Source organism: Engystomops pustulosus, chromosome 4 (assembly GCF_040894005.1).
Source record: "Engystomops pustulosus chromosome 4, aEngPut4.maternal, whole genome shotgun sequence".
In the NCBI taxonomy this organism is placed as follows: domain Eukaryota; kingdom Metazoa; phylum Chordata; class Amphibia; order Anura; family Leptodactylidae; genus Engystomops; species Engystomops pustulosus.
In genome coordinates, this window is record NC_092414.1 from 39261974 (window position 1) to 39283764 (window position 21791).

The 21791-nt window shown below is 42.8% G+C and overlaps 1 protein-coding gene across 1 annotated transcript in view; it reads left to right on the top strand.

The window, feature by feature from the left end:
* The first annotated feature begins 4446 nt into the window (after nt 1-4446).
* Nucleotides 4447-21791, top strand: part of LOC140128445 (uncharacterized) — a 51558-nt gene continuing 34213 nt past the window's right edge. The window contains exons 1-12 of the mRNA XM_072150150.1: nt 4447-4465; nt 5267-5407; nt 5917-6051; nt 6874-6944; nt 7113-7203; nt 7274-7329; nt 8528-8579; nt 10752-10834; nt 14168-14215; nt 16405-16551; nt 18859-18933; nt 20924-21006. Coding sequence (XP_072006251.1) covers nt 4447-4465; nt 5267-5407; nt 5917-6051; nt 6874-6944; nt 7113-7203; nt 7274-7329; nt 8528-8579; nt 10752-10834; nt 14168-14215; nt 16405-16551; nt 18859-18933; nt 20924-21006 — 1001 coding nt within the window. The remainder of the gene's footprint in view (nt 4466-5266; nt 5408-5916; nt 6052-6873; nt 6945-7112; nt 7204-7273; nt 7330-8527; nt 8580-10751; nt 10835-14167; nt 14216-16404; nt 16552-18858; nt 18934-20923; nt 21007-21791) is intronic.

Genomic DNA, 21791 nt, shown 5'->3' on the forward strand with positions numbered 1-21791 from the left:
TCTTTTTCTCTGATCAAGTTTAAAGTAACCTGAACTCAACATCCGACATCGGTAGAAATGAGAAACGTTAAATTATTCAGGGTAATTATAAACAGGTCCTCTGGCAGCTCACTCTCACTGCAAGATGGACATCGGACAGGTAGGAGCTCTCACCAGTGTGTATTGTTAGGGAGTGTATAGAAAATGATCAAACACACACACATATATATATATATATATATATATATATATATATATTATTTATTTATCAATAGGTTAATGAATATAATTTATTTCTGCTATAAGGGTCTTCCCACAAAACAAGTTAGGCCCTAGGATTTGGCCACATGATAGGGCCTAACTTGCTGATCGGTGGGACCCCCTCACATCAAGAGAACGGGGGTCTATTGGAGTCTGAGGTACCTCCTTCTAACCCTTCATAGCTCTGCAATCTCCGTCAGCTCCATAGAGATGAATGCCATCTGCTCCACTCAACTGGGAGAGTGACGAGGGGTCTGACGGAGGTACCTCAGACCCCATCGGACACCCCCCCCCCCCCGTTCTCATGGGCTGTGGGGGTCTCATCGCCACCAATCAATAAGTTAAGTTCTATCCTGTGAATAGGTGTTTCCTGGCAAGAACCCTTTAAGGACAGAAAGTGGAACTAACAAAACTGGTTGTGCATTTCAGGAGCAGTTATCTTTTGGCACACTCCATAAATATTTTTAACCAGCCCTTAAAAAGACCATAATGGTCTTATACTTACCTGGTCCCTGCGTGATCCCTGATCCGGAATGTCCAACGAGGATGAATTGTTGCAGGATGAATTGTGCAACACAATTTTAAATGTTAAATCCTGCACGTAGTCCGAATCCATCGGATCGTCCAACGGCCTGCCTCCCGATTTGTGTTGCGTGAAAATCGTCATGATTGCGACACAAAACGATCACATGCGACGCAATCCCCAACGCTATCCCCGAAAACTTGGGACCTTAGTAAATAAGCCCCGTTGTCTTTTATTGACCTCCATGACAAGACGGTTTGGTCAAACGTTCAGAAGACCTGCTCCCATTGTTTGCTGCAAGTTCTGTTCCGGATTATTCGTCATTTTTTGTGTATCTGCACTGGAATAACTCTTAAGGCTTAAAACCCACAAGTGAGTCTGATGCGACTAACTGGGATCAATTTTGCTTGCTGGAATGTCTGGCTCAATTGTTGACCAATTTCGTTTGGAAGTGACTTTTAGAGGTTTATTATTCACAAAAATGTCCAATGATCTACCTTACTGAAACGCTTAGTCTAAAACGTAACCTTTATTATATTATATATAAAAAATGTGTAACGCCTAACTATCGATCCGATTTAAAAATGTAAAGTTCTAATGACAGTATCTATTTCATATTTTGCTTAATTCATCGCACCTTTATTGTAAATATCCACCAGAGGTCGCTTGTGCTCTACTAAAGGAAAAGTAGCACTTGTGAAGCAAAGTAATACTTTTCTGTAAACAGTAAAAGTTATGTGCCAGTAGCTGCATTCACATGTACGTGTGATTTCTCCAGTCCAGTATAAGCCTGTATATGTGTAATTTTTCATCCCTTTACAGCACGTATGCAGCCTAAGGCTATATTCACACGAACGTATGGGGGGACGTATATACAGCGTATAGACGGCAATGGGAGCACGGCGCCGTAGGGGAGCTGTACAGTACCGTTCGGTAGGCAGGAGAAATATAGGACATGTCCTATCTTTCCCCGGAATACGGCGCCGTGCACCATACAGTGCTATGGAGAGGTGCAGTGCTCACCCCCTCTTCCCGGCACCGACGTGTGCCCACCGTACCACCTTACGCGGGCACACATCGTGTGAATGTAGTCTTAGACGGTACTGCTTCTGTCACACAATGTGAAGTACTAGTAATAATCTCTATGAGCAATCAGAATTCGTTCTCCTCTCTATGGTGGTTTTCATTGCACAATTCTCCCTAACAGCACTGCATATAATCAGCTATAACAATTGACCAATATAGTAAATGAGCTGCTAAATAAAAAAAAATAAAAATAAACAAACTAAAACAAACTTTGTGCAAGTCCATACACAAAGGCCGACAGTAGTTATTGATGGATATTTATCATTAAAGGAAACCTACCATTTCAAATGGTAGGTGTAAGCTGTAAACACCGAGCACCAGCTCAGGGTGAGCTGGTGCCGGTGCTTAGTTTCGTTGTTGTTAAAACCGCGGTATCACGGTTTTAACACTTTTTAAACTTTATAGCAGAAACTGCTTCGGCGCTGCGCGCGCACGATCGTGCGAGCGCCTACATAGGAAATGCCGCAGGCGTTGCGTGCGCACGGTCGCGCGCAGCGATGAAGCAGCTTCTGCTATAAAGTTTAAAAAGTGTTAAAACCGTGATACTGCGGTTTTAACACTAACGAAACTAAGCACCGGCACCAGCTCACCCTGAGCTGGTGCTCGGTGTTTACAGCTTACCCCTACCATTTGAAATGGTAGGTTTCCTTTAATCAGAGTAACTCGCTGGATAGTGATTATATAACAGAAACCATAGGAAACCGCAGAAAATGATATACACAATCATTGTATTGCAACTCATGATCCTAGTGGAAACTTTCATATGGAAAGAAGACTTCTTTATGTTTTATTACCTCAAAACAAATAATATGGAAAGTCTTATTAGCGTATAATCATTTCATAGCTGCCAATGTGAAGCCTGCATTTAGTCCATTAGAACTCAAGCAGTCCAGACGATCAATCCAATTGAAACAAACATCCTTTGTGAGGGCCTGATTTTATTTTATCAATTGCCCAAAACTTTAGATGTTTCATGTGGCCCCTGTGTACCAGCACCACATGCTTGGCCAGTGAGGTCAGTTCATCCCAACTGTACTAAGATGTGTAGCATTTCTCCTTCTTAGTTCTTGGATCCTCTTGCCCAAGATAATTTTAGAGCAGGCACATAGGCGACATAAATCACAATAAAGGTGCTATTATCAAGGTGTTATATAACACATCCACACACTGCATTAAGGCATAACTGTAAAGCTATAGTGATTTTACTAAATTATTATATGTAATTGCCCCTTTGAAAACAAGCAGAATGATTCCTACTTTGTGCTGCTCTGCCTTTTCTTTCCAAAGTTATGGAATTTCTGTTCTGAAAATGTTTGACAAAAATCTTTCTCACTTGAGGTGAAGTGGGCGGATATTAATGTCCGTCAGTACTGATGGGAATTTCAGCTATTCAGCTGGGTCATTAGGCTCCACTCACTAAGAAGAGCCGGCTCTTCTGGCTCCTGAATGGCTCCCTATTAAATATATAATATGGAGCTGCAGGCCAGCTAGTCCCCCCACACCACTCCACTTTTAACCCGATTTTTACCTGCGTCCCTCCGTGTTCCTGAGTTACCAGAGTCCCTTCGTGTTCCTGTGTTACCAGAATTCCTCCATGTTGCTGTGTCCCGTGTGCCTGTGCTCCCGTTCTCATCTGCCTGGACTTGCTGACCCCGGATTTGGACTTGACCTTGCATCTCTGCTGCCTGGACCTGACCGTGAGACTGTACCCTGCTAGGGTACCTCGACCTCGGCTGCCACCGCGAGCTAGTTGCACTTGTGGAACAATCTGGTGGTACCCTGCAGCAGCAAGTCCATCCTGCTTTGCGGCGGGCATCCAGAATTCTCACAGTAAGACCATGGATTCCGCCGAGGAATATGACGGGGATCCCAAACTGTGCAGGGGCTTCATCACTCAGTACTCCCTGCATATTGAACTTATGCCTTCACAGTTTGTCTCTGAGCAGTCGTCTAAGGTGGCATTTATTATCAGTCTTCTGTCCTGGAAGGCCCTGGCATGGGCGACACCCCTCTGGGACAAGAAGAATCCTATTACGGCTATCATCACTTCCTTCTTCACAGAGTTCCAGTCAGTCTATGAGGAACCTGCCCGTGCATCATCAGTGGAGACGGCACTGTTGAATATGACGCAAGGAGACACATCTGTGGATGACTATGCTGTCCGTTTTCACACCCTGGCCTCTGAGTTATCCTGGAACAGAGGCTTTGATGGCGTCCTTTTAAAAAGGACTTTCTGGTCACATTAAGGACGCTCTGTCTGCTCGGGGCTAGCCGTCTACTCTGAGTGGTCTCATCTCACTGGCCACTTGGCTAGATATCCATTTTTCAGAGCGTTCTGAGGAACTACGCTTGGAACAGGCCCAACCTCGGGTCCAATGCTTATATCGCTTGGCCCTGTTTTTGAAAGACCTGCTCAGTTTCCGGTCTTCCCTGCTGCTAAGGAACCCAGGCAAGTGGATAGATCCCGGCTTTCTCTGCAAGAATGTTCCCGGGGGCAGCTAAAGAACCTCTGCCTATATCGTGCCTCTCCTGGACATCTTCTCAAAACGTGTCCCGTTCGTCCCCAGCATCCGGGAGGACGTTTTCACCTAGGCTTAATGGGAGATGCGTCCCTAGGTGAGAGAGAGGCTTCTCCAAGATTGAACATTCCCATGCTGCTCGGCTCTGGTTCTGGTGACCGGGTTTCCAGGTTTCTGCTTTCCTGGATTCGGGCTCTACAGCAAACTTTGTGGATGCTGCCTTGGTCTCCCAGCATCACTTCCCGGCGGTTCGTCTCGAGAAACCATTTTCCTTTGCCTCGGTCAGCGTACCCATCTGGTTCCGCACAGAACCCCTACTCCTGCAAGTTTGTGCTCTACACTTCGTTTGTGCTACCCCAATGCACTTCCGCTCTCCTGCTGGGTCTCCCCTGGTTGCAGCATCATGCCCCTGTGCTGGGCTGGTCCTCTGGGGAGATTCTCTGTTGGGGTCCGGATTGTTCCTCACACTGTGTGGAGAATCCTCGTCCGCTACCTGTCAGGACTTCTCTGAAGGGGCTTCCCGCTCCATACTTGGACTTTGTGGATGTGTTCTCCTAGAAACAGGCTGAGACTCTTCCTCCACATCATCCCTACGATTGCCCCATCGACCTGCTCCCCGGCTCCTATCCTCCACGGGGTCGGGTGTACCCGCTCTCGGTTCCTGAGACTGCCGCTATGTCTGAGTACGTCAAAGAGAATCTGCAAAGGGGCTTCATAGGCAGACCCTCGTCTCCAGCTGGCGCAGGGTTCTTTTTTTGTCACCAAGAAGGATGGTTCTCTACGCCCCTGTATTGACTATCGCGGTCTTAACAAGGTCACCATTAAGAATCGCTATCCTCTGCCGCTGATCACAGTTGTGTCGTGGTATACCTGGATGACATTGTTTTGTATTCTGCAGATCTCGAGTACCATCAGTCCCACGTACGGCAAGTGCTCAGTTTTCATCCATTCCTCGGCTTCATAATCTCTGATAAAGGCTTGCAGATTGATCCTGCCAAGTTATCTTTGGTTCCTCAGTGGCCATGTCCAGTGGGACTGCGTGCCATTCAAAGATTTCTGGGCTTCGCAAACTATTATAGACAGTTTATCCCAAATTTCTTGTCTCTGGTAGCCCCGATGGTGGCACTTACAAAGAAAGGTGTCAATTCTCGTTTCTGGCCTCCAGCGGCTTAGGAGGTCTTCACAAGATTAAAGACTGCCTTTTCCTCTGTATCAGTTGTTACCCGACCTGATACCAAAAAGCCTTTCCTTGTGGAAATTGATGCTTCCTCCATGGGAGCTGGGGTGGTCCTTACCCAGAAAGGGCCTAAGGGACGAACTCTCACCTGAGGCTTCTTCTCAAAAACTTTCTCTTCTGCACAGAGAAACGATTCTATTGGAGATCGTCAGCTTCTGGCTATCTCCTGGAGGGGGCCCGATTTCCATTTAGTATTTACACAGACCACAAGAACCTTCAATATCTTAAGACGGCTCAGCGACTGAATCCGCGTCAAGCCTGGTGGTCTCTCTACTTTTCCTGCTTTGACTTCCCGATCCATTTTCGTCCAGCTGAGAAAAACCTCAAAGCTGTTGCTTTGTCCTGTGCTTCCGATGTTATGGGGGAGGACTCTGCTCTGAGACATATCATTCCTCCAGAGAAACTTGTGCTGGCAGCACCGGTGGAACTCCGGCAACTACCTCCCGGCAAGCTTATGTGCGACCTGGTCTCTGAAAGCGGATCCTGAACTGGGGACATTCTTCTCATGTGGCTGGGCACCCTGGAGTGCAGCGTTCTGTGGTCCTCATTTTGCAATTCTTGGTCAAGGACGTGGCCTGACTTGGTCAAGGACGTTCAGGATTTTGTGGGTTCCTATGCCTCTTGTGCCCGCAATAAGCCCTCACGATAAAAACCTGCTGGTCTTCTGTTACCGTTACCACTGCCTACCTGCCCATGGTCTCGTGTAGCTATGGAATTTATTACGGATCTGCCGCCATCATCTGGCAACAACGTCATCTGGGTGGTGACTGACCGCTTTTCCAAAATGTCCCATTTTATCCCTTTGCCAGGTTTGCCTTCTGCTCAACGTCTTGCCAGTCTCTTTTTCCAGCACATCTTCTGGTTTCATGGCCTTCCCCGGCACATCATTTCGGACCAAGGTGTTCAGTTCGTCTCCAAGTTCTGGAGGTCTCTGTGTAACCAGCTGCAGGGGAAATTGGACTTTTCCTCCGCCTATCATCCTCAGTCTAACGACCAAGTGGAGAGAGTGAATCAGACGTTGGGTTGCTACCTCCGTCACTTTGTGTCCGCCCGTCATAACGACTGGGCTTCTCTTCTTTCATGGGCGGAATTCTCCTATAATTCCCTGGATTCCACTTCTGCCGGTTCTGCTCCCTTCTTTATTAATTATGGACTTCATCCACGGCCCCCTATTCCGTTACCCGTGTCTGCTGATGTTCCTGCTGTGGAGGACTTGGTACGGGATCTAAAAGCTATTTGAGAACAAGTCCGTACCTCATTGGTCCAAGCTTCTATTCAGACCAAGCATCAAGCGGACAAAAGACGCAGACCCACTCTTGTCTTCGCTCCCGGTGACAAGGTATGGTTATTCTACAGATACGACTGGCTGAAGATCCCTGGCTACAAATTGGGATCCCGATTCTTGGGTCCATTTGAGGTCCTCAGTCCCATCAACCCAGTAGCCTACAAATTATGACTGCCTCCTATCATGCGCATACCCAACTCCTTCCACATTTCTCTCCTCAAGCCAGTCATCTTGAACCACTTCGCCTGGCAAGTTCCTGCTCCTCCAGCACCTCAGGCTGATTCCACCGATGTCTTTGAGGTGAAGGAGATCGGTGAGAGGTAGGCCATTCTTTCTTGTAGACTGGAAGGGATTTGGTCCTGAGGAGACATTGTGGGATCCAGAAGATAATGTCCAGGACAAGAGCCTGCTCCAGCGATCTCTAAAGCTCAAGAAGAGGGTAAGGCCGAAGGGGGGGTACTGTCAGATTGCGGACGCACCCGTGTCCCTCTGTGTGCCCCAGCTCCTGCTCCCCAGCGGAATGCCAAGCGCGCACAAGCACGTACCCACCTCCTAGGGCACGCACAAGATGGCTGTAGGAAATTTAAAGGGGCAGCGCACCCCTTATAATTCGGCACCTCCCTTCCTGCCTCGCCGGATCTCTGTGTGCCTATGCCATTGTGAAAGCTGCCTGCGATATTCCTGCGTTCCTGTGTATTCCTGCATTCCTGTGTTAACAGAGTCCCCCCGTGTTCCTGTGTTAACAGAGTCCCCCCGTGTTCCTGTGTTAACAGAGTCCCCCCGTGTTCCTGTGTTAACAGAGTCCCCCCGTGTTCCTGTGTTAACAGAGTCCCCCCGTGTTCCTGTGTTAACAGAGTCCCCCCGTGTTCCTGTGTTAACAGAGTCCCCCCGTGTTCCTGTGTTAACAGAGTCCCCCCGTGTTCCTGTGTTAACAGAGTCCCCCCGTGTTCCTGTGTTAACAGAGTCCCCCCGTGTTCCTGTGTTCCTGCGTTGCTGTGTCCATGTGTCCAGCGTGCCTGTTCTCCCGTTCCCATCTGCCTGGACTTCCTGTTGCTGACCCTGAATTTGGACTTGACCCTGCATCTCTGCCACCTGCCCTGACCTGCTGCCTGGACCTGACCACGAGACTGTCTCCTGCTAAGGTACCTCGACGTTGGCTGCCACCGCGGGATAGCTAGCTTCCAGAAGTACTGGAACTTCCAAGGGAACAGCAAATGTTTTATTTCCATCTCTTGAAACTCCAGGAAAGTTCCCCTCTGGCCTGCCTGCATCGATGTAGCACTAAAGCATTATACAGTGCCATCTGCATGATATATCCAAAATACATGTGGTCATAATTGTTAGGCAGCATGACAATTCAATATGTGTAGAATAGCATAAACTTATAAGGCATATATATGTTTTGTGGACATTTTGGTCCAACCGACATTTTGCAGCACTGGAGTGTGGATGGAAGGAATGCCGAAAACAAGCAAAAAAAAAAAAAAACGCTGAGTTGACAATCGCATAACACACTGGGTAGTGCCACTATTTCTTTGTATGATTGTGCTACTGTAGTCCAAAATTTACTGAGCAGTGCAGTTTTACAGTTGAAATATTGCTTTTTCAGTCTCTAAACAGCATGAATTTTCTTACAGATTGGACAAGAAGTATGTGTGAAGGCTGTTGTAGGACTCTGGCAGACAGAAGGTAATCCACATCCCTAAACTTTAACACAAATGACACTGGGATAATCAAAAGGGACAAATGTCCACTATCAACTTTTCTTTACCATCCACATTCAGAGCAACAGGTCTTTTCATGTCATATGAAACTATATATACAGTCTTTAAGACACACATGCCATTGACACACAGTGCGACAGGGCTGGGAGACTTCCCCTGTGTGTTTTGCAGTTTGACCCAAGAGATGATATTGCGCTGCCGCATTTCCTTCCACATACATACTTACTGCATCTGCAGCAGTGAGAAGACAAGTAGATGACGTGGGTGCCAGCTTAGGTGAGTTTTTTTTTTTTTTTTTAAAAGACCACTAGAGTTCAGAGGCAAATATAGGGAAAAGGTGCCCTGTTTCTACATACTAAAGGCTACATGGGGCCCTATGGCTATTGGCTAAATAGGAGCCTGTGGCAATTCAGGGACAAATATAGGGGGGGTCCTGTGACTATTGGGTACAGAGGGGCCATACGACTTCTGGATACAGAGAGGCCCTTCAAATTCTGGCTAAAGACGGGCTCTGGGACTACTGGCAAAAGAGGGGCCCGGTGACTACTGGCTACAGAGGGGTACCGTGACTATATTGGCTACTGTGGGGGCCCTGTTACTATATTGGATACCGTGGGGGCATAAAAGTGATCTCTAGCAGAGCAAGAGAACAATATTGAGTTTGTAATTAGAAGGTGAAGGAGATGTTGATGGAGTGAGGAACCTAAAATTTGTTTGTTGTTAAATTTATAAAGAGTCATGGCTGGAAGAAGCAGACATGACGGTGAGGTAAAAGAGGGAAATAAAAGAGATTACTCGGATCAAAGATATTATCTATCAGTCACAATATTAACAGTAAGTCTGCTATTACCCATGAGCTCCCAATTCTGCAGCATCGCCTATATGCCGTAACAGTCTGTTATCTTCATCTTTGAAGGCGTCCTACATGGAGACAATCATATACTACCTCGGATTTATAATCCAGACACTGTGAAAAATCTGCTGTAGTATCAGGCTGTCTGTCTAACTCTTCTTCAGTTCAAGCCCTGCATCTAGTAATCTTGGCTGTACTCCTCTATCTATGTAGTAAGCTGCTTGATTCTGCTCTCTATGCAGTTATCTTGGTTCTGGTAACATTTCTATGTAGTAATATTGGTTCCAGTGCTGTATCAATGTATTAAGGTTGGTTCTGATAAAGTAACTATGTAGTGAATCTGAAATAAGCTTGGTTCTGCTGCTTTATGAAGTATATGTATATTACCTGCAGTCCCCGGGTTATGTACAAGATAGGGACTGGAGGCTTGTACTTAAGTTGAATTTGTATGTAAGTCGGAACTAGTATATTTTGTAGATGTACAGTAACTCCAGACATTTTTTTTTGTTTTGTATGGCAGAGGATACTGTGCCCAATGAGAAGGCAACATTAAATATTGCTGTACAGTACTTAAAACAAGCCACAGTGATGCCGGGGATCGCATAAGGGTTGCCAATCTATGCAGTAAGTACGGGAAGTAGTTACCTGCAAGCTCCGGCTGTGGACTGCCTAGAAGCCCTCCGCCCACTGACTTGTAACTAAGGAAGCGTGAGATCGCATCCTTAGTTACCTGATCCGCCGAGAGTCCCATTCATATAAACGGGTTGTACGTATCTCGGAACATCGTAAGTCGGGGACTGCCTGTAGTTACGTTGGATTAAAACCCACAAGCTAGTCTGATGTGACTAACTTGTATGAAACTCATATTGTGTACTTGCCGGAATGTCTGGCCTGAACGCGAAGAGACCGGAACTGAACAATGTCTGTTTACCTCTGGTCCCTTATAGTTCGCGCTGGATATTCTGGCAAGTACATAATGCCAGTTTGATGTGAGTTAGTTGCTTCAGTCTCGTTCGTGGGTTTTAGGCCTTGTAGTTTCTTTGTTGTTTTAGGCCTTCTAGTTTCTTTGCAGCAAGTCTAGTTATATATTTACACACTAAACAACATATCACCTAAAAACTTATGTATGTGATGTGGAGTAGCAGTGTAAGATGAGAAACAGGGATACAATCTAAAGGGAGGGGAGGTATTACTTTATTTTTTTATTTTATTGCCTGCAAATGCCTGAAAATTCCTATATCCCAGGTTTCACTGTGCATCGACTTCTGAACTTGTTTGTTTCAGTTGCAGAACAAGAAAAAACTATATGTGTTAATGAAGACCACAAGAGCTTAATTTTCAGAGATAAAACTGACAGTGAAACTAAGGTAAAACCTTCCTGAACAGAATTTATTGAATTATTTTTGTCAAAAAAAATTTCTATCAGTAGAAATATTGCATATTTCAAGGAAATTTAAATTAAAAAATACCTCCTGACTCCTGAATAAGTCTGACCACAAGGTTGTTTTCCGATTCTTTTCTATAGCATACACAGAGAATGAATCAACGTAGTATAATAGATGAAAGAAAGCGGCACTCACCAGGTAAATCTTCTTTTATTAAACAACCATGGGCAGGGAGGTATGACAAGGCATCACTCACGGCGACGGGCCCTTTCGCGCAGTCCTGCGCTACCTCTAGCCGTGTGAGAGACGCCGGCAGCTGTAACAAGTTAAATACCCAGCCGCCGACGTCATACGTTACACAGTGACTAGGGTGTGTGTGTGTATGTGATGTCGCGGGTCCGAGTCAATCTTGGATGGAGAGACCCGCCTCCCCAAAGGCTCGGATTTCATGCGATCGCCGCATACACACAAAGTAAGTAATACAATCTAAAAAATACAGACACATTATACATACACTGTAATGAACAGTGTATGTTTAATGTGTCTGCGCAAAATGGCCCGTCGCTGTGAGTGATGCCTTGTCATACCTCCCTACCCATGGTTGTTTAATAAAAGAAGATTTACCTGGTGAGTGCTGCTTTCTTTCATCTATTATACTACGTTGATGCATGACTCTTGCAGCCAGCTGAGCACCGCCGCGGTATCTCAATCACACCCAGTCTTGGGTTATATGTGCCCTTGCCTTACTACCTTTCAGATACGGGACTGGTAGTGCCGGCGTCTTCCTGGGAAGGTAATAATACCATCCCAATTTTTCTGTTGAGACAGAGAATTAATCCACCTTTCCTCTGTGTTCAGACAAAAAAAATGTTAGGAAGCACCTAAAAGGTTTTTATCAGTGAGTTTTGAATTGTTCTAGAATTTGCATTTGCATAAACTACAATTAATGGCATATATCACATTACAATATTTGCATGTCATACAATTTTTAATGTCACGTTGCTCAGTTGCATAAAAAACAGTTGTCTTATAGCGGATAGATTCACACCTATAGAACCCATTGGGATCAATCTATTAAATCCCATGAAGACAAGATTCTTAAATATACTCAGGATAACAGAATAACACATTCTCACTGTTATTAACTTAACAAAAATACAGCATTTCACAGTTATAACTGTTACAACCTGTCTCTATCAATCCTGGTGTATACAATTTTGGCTTTTCCTGGATCCAACCGTAAATCTTCTGAATATAGCAAGATTCTTATCATGAATAGCTTCTCTTGTCTGTACACTGCAGTGGTCTCTGTCTACTGCCCCTCCCTCCAGGCAGCATTTGTAGAGTTTACTTTACAAGCTACCAACAAGAAAAGGTATGGGGAGGGGGAGGCATAGCACAACTGATTGTGTTATAGGTAAGATAGCAGACCTTTGAGTGTCATTGTGTCTTATATCCATGACTCCTATCTATGTTATCTCTCTTTTTCTATGTGTCAGATACTAATAGACTGTTCAGAAGCTAAATAAAAATTTAGATAAACCCTGTGCCTTAATAATCTAAGCACATTGTCAGCACACAGCTTCTCATAGCATAGAGGAATCAAGAAGTGTCTGCTTAGAGAGTCCCCGCCCACACTTTTTAGACTTACCCTGGTATGGTAAGTTATAGAAGCTAAGACAGCAATAAAATTGTTAATTAAGGGGTCAAAATGATCTTTATTGTTTAAAAATCATTTCATGGGCAAACCCCTTTAATTTTGCACTAGATTAAAAATTGTGTTTCATGTGGGGTGATTAATCTGGTGCAGTATAAGACTGAAGGTACAATTTATACAGCCATATACCTGCAGTGTGCTGGAGAGGAGGTGACCCCTCCACAGAGAGCAGTGGCACACGGCTGCAAACACTGGGAAAGATAAAGCATGCTCTATCTTTTCCCCGTGTATGGCGAGGGACAGTGCTACACGTCTGGCACACATCCCCCCCCTAGACGGCCGTGTGAATGTACCATGGGTTTTAATTTTTGTAAATGTATCAAAACATTATAAAACCTATACAAATTTGGTATCCCCTGTCATTTGGGGCGTACAGTAAAATCTGTAAAATCCAAGTCCACAAGAAAACGTCGCAAATGCTTTTTTTATCCAATTTTATTGCATTTGGAATTTTTTTCCGGCTTCCCAGTACACAGCATGGAATATTAAATATCACCATTTTGAAGTGCAATTTGTTACACAGAAAACAAGCCGCCACACAGCTCTGTGCATGGAAAAATAAAAAAGTTATAGATTTTTGAAGGTGGAAAGTGAAAAATGAAAATGCAAATACGAAAAAGTGTTGCGGTCGGAAGGGGTTAATGCAACATGACATATTATTATGTCACACGTCAGTTGTGGGCCAAGTTGCCTTCGATCGTTGCTCCCCGTTGTTTTATTCTATCTTTTACAATGTGCGATTTACACTGTAATAGATGATGTGAAAAATCTCCATATAATGCATGCAGTAGTATGGTAGAATCAATAAGACAAACTAGAGTTAAAGTACCCTGGGGGGTCTGAAAAATAGTAAAAAAAATGAATGTTAAAAATTCAGAGCACTGCAGTGTGCAGACAAGAGAAGCTATTCATGAAAAGAATCCAGCCATAGTCAGAAGATTTACGGTCGGTTCCAGGAACAACCAAAATTGTGTACAGCAGGACCGATCTATTAAAATATAATAACGGTTATTCCCGGCGTTGGACTCCATGATGGAAAATAGTGCCCAAAGTCGAAAATGCCATTTTTGCTATTTTGCTAAATATTAAAAAATTAATCACACGGCTCTGTACACAGAACATGGAAAAATGAAGAATTATATTTTTGTACAGGAGGTTTTTATTCTTGTAAATGGATGAAAACATTGTAAAACCTATATAAATTTGGTAACCCAGGATTGCACCAACTCAAAGAATAAATGGGGCCCTGTCACTCCTAGTTACGCCATTGCCACCGACATAGCCAAACCACTTCCCTAAACTGTACTGGTGATGAGATCCAAAAAAAACCAACCTGTCTACGGTCAAGGATGTATTCCTTTTGGGAAAAGACATATTGGTCTGATTCATATCCCAAGTCATGTTACAAGGCTTCTTCAAAGTTTCATATTGATATAGATGGAACACTGAGGAGCTTAGAATAGCTCTGAAGCAGAAATCTCCTTTTTCCATCTAGGAAAACCTATTTGCATATTCCTTTACGAATAATGAATGCTTCATTACATTCTAATCCATGTATGAGAAAACACTTATAACACTTTTATTTCCAATGTTTTCAGGAATATCACTTTACTTTTGATGGCGTCTTCAGTTTTAAGAGTGGGCAGGTAATAACAAGATGAACGTTGATTGACAATAGATTTGCTGTGTTCTTTTATAATAGCACATACTAAGCTGAAAACATTTGCTATTTAGTCTCATTTAAAATTGCAGTGGTTTTATTACTTTATCCAGATGCAAGTAAATTACTAATGTCTTACAAGGTAGCTATAGAAGCAAAGTTTACCTTATCCTACCCTGAAAAACGTATTTACATATTTGCTTATTTTTCTGATATAACACTCATTTTGACTCTTTTACAGTCGGAATGAAGTTATGGAGACTTATTATACTCACATCTATTTTGGGCTCACTGTCAATTACACTGCAGCAGATAGCCATGTGATCACAATGAGAAGCCATTACTGTGGTCACCATAAGCCCATTACTGTGGTACCATAAGCCCTGTAGAAAATAAGTGAGAGAGGATAATAGACTACATTAAAACAATAACATTTAGTTAGGCTGTGCTCACATTTAGTTTTTTGGACACGTTTATTGTGTACACCAGGAATGTGCCTAGCATTCTCGTTGAGCATATCCATAGAAATATACTGTCAGACAGAGGCCTCCTTTTGGCCCTTGTCTCCTCAAAAAACATCGCATTCAGCAGGAAACAAAGGATGAAAAAGCATAGTAGACTATACTTTTATAGCCTGCCTCATGCTGTAAGAAAGCATACATTCACCAGAGGCCATTATAGCTTATGTAGGATGGATTCCACTGTACGGCATCCATCCCCAGCCTCCACTGTACGTATACCTTCCCTCATTATATGACTGTCCATATATGGACAATTATGTCACCAGGACGTAACACACTAAATGAATGTTTCTCCTCCACTTTGAGGGGAAGGTGACAGAATTGCTTATACATGCTTATGCAGTATATGCTCATACAATGGGATATGTTTCGGGATATGTTGTTATTATACACCGGGAGTCCTTTCCACATATTCTTTCAACAGAGGGCAAAACTGTGATGTGACCTTAGCCTTAAGTGGAAAAAATTTGGCCACTGCTTTTCTTTATTAAAATATATACTAAAGTGAAATATCATAGAATCATAGATATAAATAACAAACAATAGCCACTTTATAAAGTATAGAACTATTAAACTCTGTGCTCAATAAGCCTAATCAAGCCATGACAAGAAAATAAACATAGAATAGTAGGACAAAGGAGCAGGGACTTCACACAACTGCTCCTGAGGGATGGTTCAGGTAAAATTGACTACCCCTTCCCCCCCTCAGAGCCGTTGCTAAAGCGAAGGAATGTGATTTTTAGCTGGTGACAGGATTCAAAAGCCTATGCTATGCTGATTTGAAAAATGCCTTTGTTGGAATTCTGATTAATTTGGGTACTTGATATATATTATCTGGTTCCCTGCCAGTAGCATGTGGTGAGTCCCAGGAGAGGGGCAGCTACAGCCTGTGTGTACCTACTCAATGTACATGACAGGAAGAGGGGAGAGAGCTGAATTAATGCGGAAAGGAGACTGACACAGGCACAGAAATGCAGAAGCTGCTCCCTTCCCCCGGGACTAACCACATGCCGCTGGCAGGGAGCCAGGTAATGTAAATTAATCTCATATAAACTACTGAAATGATTCAGAATGCTAAAAAAGACATTTTTAAATCAACACAGCACAACTATTGGAAACTGGCAATAGCTAAAAATCACATATCTTTAACTAATAAATCATTGCAACTTCGAAATTGCAAGTATCCATTTAAGACCTACAGCTTGCCAAATGTTCAGAACACCCATCCCCAGTGCTGACCTGGTAGGATTCCGGACTATTAGTTGGGATCTACATGGGGGTATGTGGACAATCAGGTTACATTTTAATGGTTTAACAAAGCTGTCTCTAAGCGACAAGCCCTGATATTCCAAATTTTCTGGCCCAATCAAAGGCTGCCACTAAACTGATGGGATTGTATCAAAAGTTTAACCCTTAAAACATGACCTGATTGGGCCCATACCCCCAAGTGGCATCCCAGTCAGAACTTTACACCCAGAGGGAACATCCCACTGCACATGGTGGGTACCGTTTTATTAAGAAATTTCTATGATCTTTTGCCTTCACTTTCTCTTGAAGATCTTTGTGTCTTAAGGTAAAGAGACGGCTTTAAGGTTTTGGAATTTTGGTTTTGGAATGTTGTGACATATAATAATGTTACTTATTTATTTTAAAGGACAAGTTCTTTTCTGAACTCATTCAGTCCATGTTGAACACAGTATCATCAGGATATAACACATCTATCTTGCTACATGGATGTCACAACCATGATATGGACGTCTTGCATGGGAATAATCAGAATCAATTTGGATTCATTTATCAGGTACTTATTGTCGCTTATCAAATATTTTTTCCAGCATTTCATCATGCTGTAGTCAGTCTAAAAATATAAACCTTAAAGGAAATATATTGCCAAAACATTTATTTTTCACATTAAAGCCAGAATGAGAAATATGATTTACATGAAGTACAGTTTACACCTTATTTCAATACTTTTTTCATCAGTTATTGTGAGCCAAAGCCAAGCATGGTCAACCTCAACTCCTGGTTCTGGTTCACAATAACCGATACAAGATACTAATGTGAAATTGGGATGTATTTGTAGCTTTTTTTGTGAAATATTTTCTGGACTTGATTATGGGGACAGCTCTATCATATGCTTTATAGCAGCTTCATAAACATAGGCACCAATAGACTTCCCATGCAACCTGCAGATGACATCATCAAATTTCACTTAGCAGCCTCAATGGTGGAGCAGAATTTTCAATCTCTTATTAGACTTTGTGACTTAAGTGAAAATTGCAGGATAACGTGTGTTAAAAATCTTTATCTAGGTTCAAACAGCCCTTCTACAATGGTAAGGTGATTATTATACATCTTTGTTCCCAGCGCTGGGATAACGGGCACAGAACAGACACTTGGTCATAAGCTGTACTCAAATCCCTGCGTTTATTTCAATGTCGGCAGTCGTGTATATCAGAACAAAAAAAATTGCAGGTTAAAGTGTCTATTACCAAATATTGTATTATGGAATTATTCAGTACATCACCCCAACCTAGGAGAACCTGATGCAGTAACCCCCCACCCCCCGCCCCAACAAAAGTTGCACAGGGGATGCTTACGGGGCGGAGTACAGGTGAACCAGGAGCTCCATAGGGTGGCCCCTCTCTGCATAGCGCATTCAAGGGTGATGAGACTATTGTATTATTGTTTCACCCAATAATCTTAATTAAAATTTGGCCATGTAGCTTTTGGAAGGGACCATGATATACACAAGGACCTGCAAACGCACATATGGAAGTTTGGATAGTATGAACATCTTGATGAGGCTTGTTCTGATGGGCAAGGACATAAACAACTTGGACCTGGACTGGGTCTTACAATGGGTCAAACAAAGAAGTGGGGCTGAGTTCAAGGAGAAGTAGTGTTCGCCAACTTTCACCCCATGATAAGCAAATTTGCCAGAGACACACAGGGCTTGACTTGCAGCTAATGCATTGGGCACAGGGTGGTCAAGTGGCAGAAGATTTAGACCAGTTAATGTGGAGGCCAGAGTAGAACCTCAACTCAGTAATCACCTGCAACGCATGTATCAATGACTTAGCAGCTCAAATATAGCAGCTTATCATTAGCATACAAGCTAATGGTCTAATTTACCCCACCTGTAGCCAACCCCCAATTACCTGGTCAGTGCAGAAACTTCCCTGGCAGAGGCTCAACAGCAATACAGACAGTCCCCGGGTTACATACAAGATATGGTCTGTAGGTTTGTTCTTAAGTTGAATTTGTATGTAAGTCGGAACTGTATATTTTATAATTGTAACCCCAGCCAAATTTTTTGTTGGTCTCTGTGACAATTGGATTTTAAAAATGTTGGATTGTCATAAGAACCAGGATTAACACTAAAGCTTCATTACAGACAACTGTAATAACTGTTATAGCTGTTTATTGTAGCTTAGGACTAAAGTACAGAAAATTACCAATTACCAGAGGTCCGTTTGTAACTAGGGGTCATCTGTAAGTCGGGTGTTCTTACTGGACGATTGCCTGGCCAAAGCAGGAATGTCCGAGACAAGAAGATGTTCACCAAGATCAAGGCCATAAGATTACATTACAGGAGTGATACCCATTTATTAAATGTACTCAAAATTGTCCAGCACTATCCATGTTTTGTGCCATCAACCTAGTCTAAGAACCTACATAATCATGAACTGTTTAGGTTTTTAGGAAATGGCGTCTCAAATTGTAGGAGGATGACTTACTGCATCAACCCGTCTTGCAATGACATACACCAGAATTTTGCCGTTGACTGGGAATAGTCCTTCCTCGGCTTTGGGGTGACTGTAATATGGTCCTCTGTCATGGAGTAGAGGAGACTGTCAAATGCCATAACTCTAGAAAGAAAAATATGTGAAACCCAACATGGGCAACAATTTGTTTGCTATGAAAGATCACTCGGTCATTAAAAACCTAATTTCTACTTGGGAAAAACCTAAAAACTTCTTGCCCTTGGGTGTCTGGAAAAATGTATAATGAATTAGTGAAATGCATCATCTTCCAATCCTGTAATGTATGTTATGTGTATAAGAAATAATTATGCCTTAATATTTTACATTTTTTTTTCTATTAGCTTCTGGAACAAGTCTTTCAGGGAGTTGATTCAGTTGGCAGCGAGGAATGTCTCATTACAGCAGCATTCATGCAGGTATGTAAAAAGTGTGGGCTTAGATACAGTGACAGAGAGGAGCTGTATAACTATGGACATATGCACAATGAATTCAGTCCAGAAAGCAACAGTCCAGAAAGATTTAATAGAAAAAAAAAACCCAACAGCAAAAAAAAGAAGGGTGTAACTAGCCTCTTCTTCCGCCTGTTATTTCAGCTTTTATCTAACCATTATGTTAGTCAGTAATTAACCACATGATCACTGCAGCGAATCACTGGCTACATCAGTCATGTGTAGCAGTTGACACAGTCACCAGATTTTACCCCAATAAACTACTGCCCCCTCAGGGCGGGTATAATATCCCTTTTATAGAATTACCACTTTTATGTGAATTCTTTCCCATTTACCAATAAAAATCCCTTCCAGAGTCATACGCAGATGTGCAGAGAAGACTCATATTTTGTCTGAGATGAGTCAAGTTTAGAGGCTGCAAGTGGAGTGTCACTTCAGACGCCCCCATTCATTCATTCGTTCATTCATTCAGTAGTACCTTTTGGTGTCATATTTTTAAACTTTTTTTAATTTTTAAAACTATGCGAATGAGTCAGTAGGGCTCTGAGGGCCGTTTCCAGAGCTCCTGCATACTTTGACTTGACAGGCTGTTTCATTGTCTCCTCGTCCCCCTGCATCCTAAGAACATTCCCCTCCATGTGGTTGATGTAATCTCAATGCAGCAGAGGAAGTTTCAGCACACAGTTGGAGGGGGGAAGTGGTCCATACACACTGTAACAGCCCGTGAATTTGCACCATGGAGGGGCTCTGGTAACACCCCCATTAGCATAATTTTGAAAGCTGATTTTAGAAGGATGAAGGCCATGGATAACAAATATAAGATTACCACTGTCACTTAACTTGGATCTATGAGTAAGGGTCCCATATAAAGTATAGTTTAACAAATATGCTAATTAGCCTAAGGGGCTCCTCAGAGTTTTACCAGAGCCCCTCCAAGCCACTGCTTCACATACCATTATGCACACAGCATCTCCTCCCTACCACCACCTTCACTGTGTGCTAAAACGTCCTCTGCTGAATTGAAATTACATCTGGCAGAGGCAGGGGAAAGAGGAGACAGTCTAACTGTGACGCTTTAGCATGGAGGGGCTCTGGTAACACTCCCACATTCACTCCATCCCTTCATTAGCATAATTTTAAAAGTTGATTTTAGAAGGAAAGAGACCATGGATAACAAATATAAGGAGATTATCTCAGTCACGGGTCCTGGATCTATGAGTATATGCCCTTGGTTTCTGATACTTGAATTCTGGATCTCCAGGAGCCTGATATTTAATATCATACCAAAAGCGTGTTTCTAGGTACTAAAGAACTAAAGGTACCGAAGAGACATTTACCTTTACAGCCTCTAAATTTGGCTCATTTAAGGCAATATTTGACTCTTCTCTGCTTTTTATTTTTACATGACGTTGGGGGTGATTATTTTTATATTTAACCAGATGCAATATTACATTAAAAGGGAATTCTAGAATGCACATTTCATACCCGACCTAAGGTTGCTAGTAGTTTAATAGGATAAAAATGGTGACAGAGTTACTTTAAGTCTTTGCTGCAACAACAGTATATCTGCAACAATATTGTACATGGGTTTTGTCATAGGCATTTAGGAAGAATGCCCAAGTATACCTTTTCTATACAACCCAAGCACTGGCTGTTTTTTAGACAAATGACTGGTGAAAATGAGCCTCCTAATGTAAGGTTTTGTAAGATTCAACCTTTAAAGGAAACCTACCATCAGGATTCTACATATTAAGGTAGATCTAATGGTAGCTTTAATAACCTGAACTATGCGTGTCCAACCTAATCTAGAGTCCATCCATTTTAGTTTAGGGTTTAGGTGATTAAAGGGCACCTGCCATCAAATCTACCTTAATAAGTAGATAGCTGATGGTAGGTTAGTTATTCCTGCTTCTGATATGGAAGAAGTATATGTAAACATTTTTTTATTGCTATTAAGTTTAACCCTGACGGAAAAGCACTGGATTTATTGAACCCCTGCAAGCAAGATCTATCGGTTGTCTACGTATCTGCACTTGGAGCGTGAGTTCTACTTAAATGTTTTATTTTATGTTTGTTTTTGCCATGTATTCTCCTTAACCCCTTAATGAGCGCCCTATCGGCTTTTTACGTCGTTCATTAAGGGTACTTCTTCTGAGGCGATTTTGGGACATTGGGTTTAGCTGGTGCCGGTGTCGGGCTGTGATGTCACAGCCCAGACCTGGCACTAACACCCGGGATCAGAAAAACTCTGATCCCGGGTGTTTAACCCCTTACAAACCGTGGTCAAGCATGTGCAAGTGTAAGTATGCCCGCCATGGATCGGACCTTCCCGTTGAGCTTACTGGGGGATCCAATCCCTCCTGATGCAGCCCTGGGGTCCGGCAAGTGCCCCAAGGCTGACAGCTTTTCTCCCCGCCGGGTTCCGCCTCCTGGCAGGACCCGGATGTAAGTAACTGAGCATGCACAGAACTGCAATACAAGTGTATTGTAGTGTAAAGGCTTGAACAACGCTTGTTCAAGCCCAAGTATGGAATTTGTAAAAATGTAAAAAAAAAAAAAAAAAAGTAAAAATCATGTTATCATAATAATTAAATAAAATAAAAGTCCCATAATCTTCCCAGTTACACATAAAATGCAAATAAAGTATATAAATCACAAAAAAGCACAAAAAACCTACATTTGGTATCACTGCATCCATATTAAACTGTGCAATAAATCCTAATCAATATTGAATAAGTGATCAAAAAAAGTTATGCGCTTTAATATGGTACGACTGAAAAGAACAATTCTTTTAGCAAAGCCCTCAACCAGATCTGACAACAGAA